This window comes from Epinephelus lanceolatus, chromosome 19 (genome assembly GCF_041903045.1).
Source record: "Epinephelus lanceolatus isolate andai-2023 chromosome 19, ASM4190304v1, whole genome shotgun sequence".
Classification (NCBI taxonomy): Eukaryota; Metazoa; Chordata; class Actinopteri; order Perciformes; family Serranidae; genus Epinephelus; species Epinephelus lanceolatus.
The window spans coordinates 16,404,346-16,413,241 of NC_135752.1; the positions used below are offsets into that span (position 1 = coordinate 16,404,346).

General features: G+C 40.2%; 2 protein-coding genes across 2 annotated transcripts; both read right to left on the minus strand.

Annotated features, from left to right (window-relative positions):
• Positions 1-93: 93 nt before the first annotated feature.
• edf1 (endothelial differentiation-related factor 1) lies at positions 94-3,983 on the minus strand. The gene is made up of 5 exons (XM_033646094.2): positions 3,716-3,983; positions 2,781-2,832; positions 2,464-2,624; positions 785-878; positions 94-693 (listed from the first exon to the last, which is right to left on the minus strand). Exons 1-5 carry the CDS (start codon positions 3,791-3,793, stop codon positions 632-634), a joined length of 447 nt encoding a protein of 148 aa, XP_033501985.1. The 5' UTR covers positions 3,794-3,983; the 3' UTR covers positions 94-631.
• Positions 3,984-4,578: 595 nt separating this feature from the next.
• LOC144458756 (uncharacterized) lies at positions 4,579-8,417 on the minus strand. Its single transcript, XM_078162131.1, has 4 exons — positions 8,253-8,417; positions 5,442-5,580; positions 5,242-5,346; positions 4,579-4,970 (listed from the first exon to the last, which is right to left on the minus strand). The coding sequence occupies exons 2-4, from the start codon at positions 5,577-5,579 to the stop codon at positions 4,806-4,808; spliced, it is 408 nt and encodes a 135-aa protein (XP_078018257.1). The 5' UTR covers position 5,580; positions 8,253-8,417; the 3' UTR covers positions 4,579-4,805.
• Positions 8,418-8,896: the final 479 nt, after the last annotated feature.

Genomic DNA, 8,896 nt, shown 5'->3' on the forward strand with positions numbered 1-8,896 from the left:
GCCAAAACAACTTTAAAGGAAATGTTCAAGATGATGTCACTAGTTTTGTATTTCAATCTTGTGGTCCAGTGGCTACAATTACACACCCAGAAATGTCATGAACTGCCAAATTTTATTTTTTAGATTAAAACAAAGCACAGCATTAAAACATTTCAACACTGTAATGACATCCACGCACTGTCTCAAGTGTGTGAAAAAGATGCAATCAAGCACTTTTGGCTTTAGGTCATGCTCAGAATTAACGTGTCGAACTAGTTTATTTGGCCATGAAAAATAATTCACCCTTTTTTAACCAATTTACATTACTATCAAAAAGTTGAATTCATCATGCCAAAGCCGAAGCAGACGTAGGTGAAAGGAAGATTCACAGAACTTCGAGTTTGTGACGTTGAAAAAACACGTTCCATCATTCATTTGATTACGTGGTCAAGAAAACTGTTTTCATTATGCAGCCTGTAATGCAGTGAAGCACCTGGTCCCCAGGCAGGACACAGGTGAGATCAGCCCAGGTAGAGAGGGGGAGGTACGGGGGAGAGAGGGGGAGAGTTTGAGGGTTCTTGGAAGTGGGGTGGGGGAAGGGCTCAGAAACAAGGAAAGAAGGGAGCGGGGGGCTGATTTCGAGGCTTTGTGTTCATTTCTTCTTGGTCTTTGGCTCCAGGGGTTGGCCAATATCCTTCCCACGCAGTTTCAGCCCTGTTCATCACAGAAGATGAACATATGCGTCATACAACTGACAATAAAGACGTAGTGACTAGGATCATTAGATTTTAGCTAATATTCTTACCAATTGCTCTCTCGATCTTGCCCATGACCTGGTTGTTGGGAATTGCTCTTCCGCACTCGTAGTCTGCAATGACTTGAGGCTTCTCATTAATTTTCTGAGGAAAAGATTCACCATAAATAATTTACTGTTTTGTTTAACCACAAGTCAGAAAAACTTATCAAGCATGCAAAAAGCACTTCCTGTAACTGGGAATCAATTTATCCCAAGGCTGCAGTTTTCACATTATTGCAGAAAACTGACATGTTTTAAATGTCTGCAGCTTCTGTGACTGAACTTCTCCAAATAATCAAGAGAAAATGGTCGTGTAGACATATTTTCATTAACTATGTGATAAGAAATGATGGTTAGGTTTGCACAGGATACGGCTTTGCTAGCTGGACAAAAAATACAAATGTCTCTTCAGTAAAATCTTTAAGAGTATTGTGCATCTCCCATTTACTACTCTATATTGTTTGTGTGCAGTTATTTTTACACAAGACTGAAAGCAGTAGGGACGATCTGAAGGGGGGCAAAACAGGATGCACTCTCCCTTGAGATGACCAAACTGCATACCCCTTGTTAACCCGATATCCCTCTCCATCCTGTGGGGCCAGACCTAGACATCGTCCGATCCACACCCAATAAATTATTGAAAATTACTCAATTTTGAGCATTTTTGTTTCAACCTGTGCAGCATTTGCAGACCAATTTTATGTGTTTAATCATCTTACATTTTGTTACTCAGCCAATCAACTCTGCATTTCCCTGCACGTCAAATGGTTCTGGCCTCTCTTTTGTCTATTCCTAACGGACACCTCATAGGGCAAATCCCTTACGTGTTTCTTTGGAGAGAAAAGTAGACTGTGGAGACAGAGCTTTTAATTACGAATGGACTAGTTCTTACATGTTCATTCTTCCCACAGGAAGTTCAAAACCACTTAGTTATTTGTCATCATATGTTCCAAGACCGTGGCCATTATAAAAAGCAGCAGTGTGAAGTGCCACTGCGAGACAGAGCTCCTTTTGAGCAAACATACTTGCTCAAATCTAAACAGGAAGCAGAGACAATAAAATATTTATATGGCCCTGAATCACTGACCAATAACGCAAGGTGAACACTGGATGGAGGGGAAAGGAGGTTACTTGGTTAGCTAAATCTCCATTTTCTGCCTTTCCCTCAGGGTGAACAATGATTTACAAATCCAGAAGAAAGGCATCTCTACTAGGGGTGTGCCATATCCTATCTTTCATGATCATACTCGCAATATTTGGACTTGTTGACATATTGACGTCATACTGTTACGCACGGCACAACAAGCACGGCTGAAAGCGAAATTATTACCAACCCCACGGTGGTTCCATAAAGAGGAGCTGCTTCAGTCGTGTGGAATAAACTAAAGACAAACTAAAGAAATGAGGAATCATTTTTGTTTCGTTTTTACTGAACATTTGAGGGCAAACTGTTAGGATGACATGTAAAGCTATATCAGTTATTTTGCTGCAATTTTATGTTCTTAAATTGATAATAAGCACTAATTTATGATATCAAGACATCAAGAACAGAATTATCGCAAAACTACATTGAAGTATCGTGATATTATTTTAGGGCCATATAGCCCACCCCTTATCTCTACCATCAGCAGCAGCACTACAAACTGTCACGTCTTACGTATCAATATAAGAGAAGTGTGTAGACTCACAGTGGCCAGGTCTTTCTGGGTGAGACCTTTTTCCTGTCTGCCTTGCTGAATAACCTTGCCCACCTCCAGAGAAACCCTGTCATGGTGTAGCTCCTCTGTCTCCCGGTCCAGCTTGGATGTGTTCTTAGTCACAACATGCTGTTTGTTTTGCCCTGCAGACCCTGTGTGAGGAGCAGTGGAAAGTAATGTTGGGGCATCATACAGGGTGGTAGACGTGCAATAAAAAGCATAATCACCGCACAAGCTATTTCATATACTGAGTGCATGCAGAATTACAACTCTGACATTACAATTTGTACAAGAAAGCATATGTTTACATTTCTTTGATGTCTCAACATCCTCCCCACGTCTCATAGCAGCTGTGATAGCCTAAAGAAAAACAGACAGGTACAGTAAAGTCATTAATTTGAAAACATAAAAACATCCAGACTCACTGACAGCAGACTGCATTATGACCAGGATCATGTAATTCTGTATACAGCTATTGGCTCGGTGTTACGAACCATGTAGTTAATAATTAATGAAGCTGGTTGAGCAAGTGTAACAGTTATGATACACACAAGACAACCTGATCAATCCTGCCAAAACACACCCACATCTACTTCAACACTGGTTTGGCTGTGGTTAGCTAATCTTTCTGCTTACATTGCTTTCCGTTAAAAACAAATACTAAAGTTATATTAAAACTGCTTGTAACAGTGGGTGTATGCTGGACTTACCTAATGTTACATCATGATCTTCCGTGTTTAACTAGGCTCCATGTTTTACTTACAATCATGACACTTACATTAAGGTTGGGCATGTTTACATGTTAAAAGCATGTAAGTTATACTTGTTAATGTAATGGTGTTGGTTGTATGTAACTTTAGCTAGCTAGCGTTGTAGCAAAGTAACGTATCCTTTTTAGGTTAGCTGGCTAATGCTAGCTAGCTAGTTGCTATTTTGGTCACAGTCAAATATTTACCTAACCGTATCAAGCTCGGACTTTGGTAACCGTTATAAACGTTTACTGGAAGAACCAAACGGCCATGTTCACTGTTGTTGTTAGCTTAAACTAACGTTACACCACGAAGCATGTTAGCTAGTCGATTTAACCCGAAATTAACCACGTGTATCACGTTTTACAACCCAACAGCGGTTTGTTAGGGTGTTCAAAAACGTGTAACTTGAAAAAAGGCTATGTCTGACACAGTTTAGAGTACGCTTGGGAGCAAATGAGAGAAACAGTGAAAAGTGAGGTGTCCATGCTAACCTGCTTGGATTTGGCCTGAGCGGCGGTCGGCCCCTTCTTCCTCAACACAGTCACGGTGTCCCAGTCACTCTCTGCCATGTTTTCAAAGGTTCACTCGATACCCGTAATATTTTATATATAGATACAAAAATAAGTAGTGCTCGGTGTGTTCACAACGAGCCTTTTAAAGAGGGGTAGTGTCACTTAAGCGAGCCAGACGCTCCTTCCAGAATTATCACCCACGCGTTCTGCCAAAGCTTTATTTACAACACTGTGATGAACAGTGACATCATAAAGGCCTGTCAGCAGCGCCCTCTGCTGGTGGAGCGCGCTGACCTACAGTACAACATGCCTGATTGCACGTTTAGAAACACACATTACATCAGACGGGAAAACACTGCCTATTATCCAGCTGTTTCACAATATCAGATTGTTGTAGCTGTTGGCTGTTTTGGGGAACAGAGCGCACACATTTCCAAAGCCCAAGCTTTAATAAATGTCATGAGTGTTGTCAGGGAGGTAGCACCAAATTCCAGACCCTATGCATAAGCAGTCTCTGTGGGCCCCCTGCCCTTCCTCTCTTGATCCATGTCTCTCTCAGGCACCTTTTGATTGTTTGATCCTTCTTTTACAAATACCCCTTTTCCACCAAAATTAGCCTACATAATAGATTTTTCTAAATACGGGAAAACCCATTAAAACAGTGGTTCCCAACTGGTGGGTCGCGATCCAAAAGTGGGTCATGTTGTTCTGAATGGACTGCAAGGGACTCACAAACATATCAAGTTTGAAAAAAAGCACACTTTATTTTTAAGTACAGTGAATTTCTTTGATTTAAGATAAATAGATAAAAAAAGATAGATAAAATAGATGTACAGACAGGATAGGATTGGCCATGTTTTTATTAAAAATCTAGCATGTTCAACAACACAACAATACAGGGCATAAAAATGTTAACTTTTACAGTACATGAAAAATTTAGCATCGTCATGAGTGAAAATGTACCGATAAAAATGTGCAAACAGTTTGGTTTTTCATAATCAATTTGGTGGAAGTGAGCTGTACATTACTTTGAACTAACTGCAACCTGAGTCAATCTCTAGGCCACAGGTCACCAGTTACAAGACATTTCAGAAGCAGCGTCACTGTTACGTCGTGTGCGGATGGGGGACCAGCCAAACTCCGACTGGGCGTCCTCAGCTGGGTGGAGACGTCCGAAGCGGTAGCCATGTTTGGAACTCTGTTTTCCCGCCCATGCACGAGGCTTGGGATTCATCTGGAGATACATGAAGCAGAAGTTAGTGGAGAGCACTGTAAACTGTCTGATGTGTTCCCAAGTAAAAACGAGAATTAAGGGTTTTTTTTTACTTTGAAAACCTATGATAATCCAAACAAAGCAGCTACATCAACTCAGTGCAACATCTGAATGCTGCTGGACAGCTCTAATTACTTTCTCACATAGATAAAAATTCAGCAATCAACTACACAATGTAAATCATTTCTGTACTATGCACATGATCCCATCAGAAACTCCATCAGTTTCTCACCTGAACAAAAACACTTGTGTTCATGTGAAGAGTCTCTACTTGCTCTGACAAGTGATTCAACCAGTCCAGATGGTCAGCGATAGACTGGGAAAGATCACCGTTGCTCTGTTAGAAGAAAATGATGTCAAAACAGAAGGTAAAATGAGTTTTAATCAAATCGTTTTTGTTAAAGAGGGGAATTTATTGCATGCTGAATGTACCCCAGACAAGTTCTCCTTCAGTTCAACAGCAGCCAGGCGAACATGCTCCAGTTTGTCAATCTGCTCTTTCAGCCGGTCATCAAGCTCCTGCATCATCATCAGGCCTTCATCGGGCCTGACGCCGCCCTTGGTCGCCATCCTGGGTCACAGACACACTGCGGTTATTCAAAGAAAACTGAAACATGCTGGCTTTTGACATAACGCTTATTAGAATGTGAAGTAAAATAATTAATGTCTCCCTAAACAAATTCTCAATACTCTACCCCTTCATTGTCTAAACAGGCTTTTATTGTGAAACATTTGCAGGAACTTGTTGTGGAGGATTCAGTGACTTGCATAGTTTGTATGCTGTACTTCAAATGTAGCTCCTGCCTTCTGGTGGCACTTTCTACGTTACTACAATAACATTTTGGCCGGGATATGAACAGACACAGTGACTGAAATAATATTAATAACCATAAAAACAGGACAAGAATAATCAGATAACATCATGCACGTCGTGAAAGGCAATCAGGCATAATTAATCGTGGATCAGTGTGTAGTCTGTCATATCTGTCAGCCAAGTCACAGCAAGATTTTATGACTCCATAATCACCTTATCTGACATGGTGACTGACGGAACAGACAAAAATGTTGCGTCGTCTGAACCCTGGCATAACATGTACCGAAGAGGCAGAGACTTAAAATTACTTCAGAGGGACACAAAATTACTACAAAAGGTGGAAAGCACAAAAACACCCCAGAGACACAGAATTACAGCAAAAAGGGACAAAAAAGGAGACCAAAAATGAGTACAAAGCGGCACAAAATGACCAAAAACAGACACAATAACCTCAAAGCAATACAAAACGACTTCACAAAGACACAAAAAACCCCAAAGAACGACACAAAACAACCAGGAAGAGACAGGAAATTGCCTCTTAGACACAAAATAACCAAAAAAAAAAGAAAAAAAAGAAAAAGAAAAACAACAACAACAAAAGAGGTAAAACCACCACAAAGTCTGGCTGTATCCAAAACCGCATACTATCCTAGAAGTACATACTGATATTGCCAAAATGTAGTATATAGTATGCAGTATGCAAACAAAAGCAAAATCTGCAGTATGCAAAAAATCCCCGGATGTCGTACTGATTTGGAAAAATTCCACAGTATGTATCAGACCAGTCTACCTCACCTACTGTTTCCCACAATGCAATGAGCCCTTGACCGGGACCAGTCAATTGTCGTAATGGCGGACAAGAGTGATCAAGCCGGTGTCATGCCGCGGAGATGTTATTATTTTATTAAGCGTCATGCCAAATCTTTGATACCTACCTGACTTAACGTACGTAGAGATGCACTAAATCATGTTGTCTGTAATGTAGCTATAATAAAAACCCAAGCTTGTGTAGCTTAATAAGATAAAACGAAATTCAATATAGACTGATCTGTTCATTTTAATACATTTATATTTATTGAAATTGTGATGTCTGTACATAAGAGCCCCAGAGGTAGCACTGCTGTTCTGTCCAGTAAAAACATGAAGCTTAACTTTATATTCAGACAAACTAATGTGGCAGCTACAATTGTTAGATTTCATCTATGAAACCAACATTTATCTTCCAAAAGGATTTAAATCAGCCAGCAGTGAATCTCCAAAGAGCAGCAGCTCAGTTCATTGGATTGCTTTCTCCCCAGGATGACGACAGAGGTTGACCGGCGATTATCTCGGTATTCCGGCTGCGAGCTGCTTGCTGGTCCCGGCCAGCGGCTCCCACAGCAGCTCCTCTCATCCCCGAATATGTCGGAGCAAATTTCCAAACAGGCGTTATTTGGATAAACTGACCACATGTTGGGGATCTAAACGGTTACTTTTACGCCTGAAAAAATATTAAAACTTAATAAAGTGACATATTAACAGCGCTACAGCGGAAATTAAAACAGCTTTTAGCCTGCTTTGAATTCTCTGCTTTCGCTGTCGGCTGGTGCGAATTGCATTCTGGGATACTTGGCTGTATACTGCATACTGCGAACGGTCTGCTGGAATGGCATACTGCATACACATTTTGTGTGCAGTATGCAGTACATACTGATGTAGTATGTAGTACGTTAGTATGCGGTTTCGGATACAGCTTCTGTGTCTTGTAGGAGAGGTGGGGGGGCCTTTAACAAGTCTGTGCCCAGGGACCTATTGTCTCTTAATCTACCCCTGGTGGGGAGATTTTAGACATGATATCCTTTGAGCTCAACATAGTGTTAAAATACTTCCAAAGCATTAAGCATTTCCTCACTGACTTTACAACCAGCAGAGGGAGACACAGATTGGATTTAGCATATATTATCTTTGGAACAATTTTTTGTACAGAGGACCCCTCTGCTGCAGTGAGCAACCCTGCTGCTGTCTGTTCACACACATTTTACAATTGTCACCATTAAAACAGACACCAGGATCTGAGCCACCTCACTGATCATGAGAAATACAACCAGCAACTCAGTTTTACTTGCTCACTTACTTTAAATGCCATTCATCTAACTGTACTAGGCCGACACAATAGATTTTTGGAGTACTAACTAAAACATTTTTGGGTAGGATGTCTTCTTTTGTTTATATTGTGCAGAGATTTAAGCCAGCAAACAGAGACCCCTGCAGCTGCACACCATGAGTGTCCACATGAGCACACCGTTAGTGAAAACTAAAGAAAAAAGCGTCCCAGCTACTTTTAGAAAAGTCTAACCGCACATCCAACACACCACAGGACAACATGTCTGTCCCCAGACTACCACAGCTGGAGCAACAACAAGTTAAAAACAGAGAAGAAGTTACCGTACCTTATTTATCTGACGTAGATATAAACAGCCAAAATGCTCGGTTGTAAAAACGCCACAAAATCCTGCGGTGAAGTTAGAGACTTCCTCAGTCTGCAGGCACAAAGGGAAAACTTTCCTCTTCCAGACCAGACAAGCCTCTTTGTCCTGCAGAAATGTCAGGAATTTGACACCTCTGACGTCACGAAGCCTGCTTTTTACAGATGCGGTATTATTTTGGTATTACGGTAATTTGTTATTCGTGAAACAGGAAGTAACTCCACCTTTTATCTTTTTTTTTTCCTTTCTATTTAATAGCGGGTTTTTTTTACCTGTTGTTTATATTTATCATTATTACTATAATTATTTATTTAATTATTTTTTTAAATATATTTGTATATTCTAGATTGGGATGCCTTGGGATTAGGTGGGATGGGATGGGAATTGTGTCTATGCTCTCTTAGAAAAAAAAAAAAAAAAAAATATATATATATATATATATATATTGCTTTACATATATCTGTCATTTCTACATTGCTTTCAATGAAAAAGTAAAAGAAAATAAATAAATAGTGAGCAAAAGTGGATAATTATCTAGCAATTTAAAGGTAGTAAGAAACAACCTTTATTGTAATTTCACTCAATATTCCAGTGGATTTAAAAATCAA

Excerpts from the sequence above, each read along its gene's own strand:
- edf1 (XM_033646094.2), bottom strand. The coding sequence starts at position 3,793 with ATGGCAGAGAGTGACTGGGACACCGTGACTGTGTTGAGGAAGAAGGGG. Across the intron at positions 2,625-2,780 it reads TGTTGAGACATCAAAGAAAT|GGTCTGCAGGGCAAAACAAA; the intron begins GTAAACATATGC and ends CTCCTCACACAG. Across the intron at positions 694-784 it reads CAAGATCGAGAGAGCAATTG|GGCTGAAACTGCGTGGGAAG; the intron begins GTAAGAATATTA and ends TGTGATGAACAG.
- LOC144458756 (XM_078162131.1), bottom strand. The coding sequence starts at position 5,579 with ATGGCGACCAAGGGCGGCGTCAGGCCCGATGAAGGCCTGATGATGATG. Across the intron at positions 5,347-5,441 it reads TGAAGGAGAACTTGTCTGGG|AGCAACGGTGATCTTTCCCA; the intron begins GTACATTCAGCA and ends TTCTTCTAACAG. Across the intron at positions 4,971-5,241 it reads ACACAAGTGTTTTTGTTCAG|ATGAATCCCAAGCCTCGTGC; the intron begins GTGAGAAACTGA and ends ATGTATCTCCAG.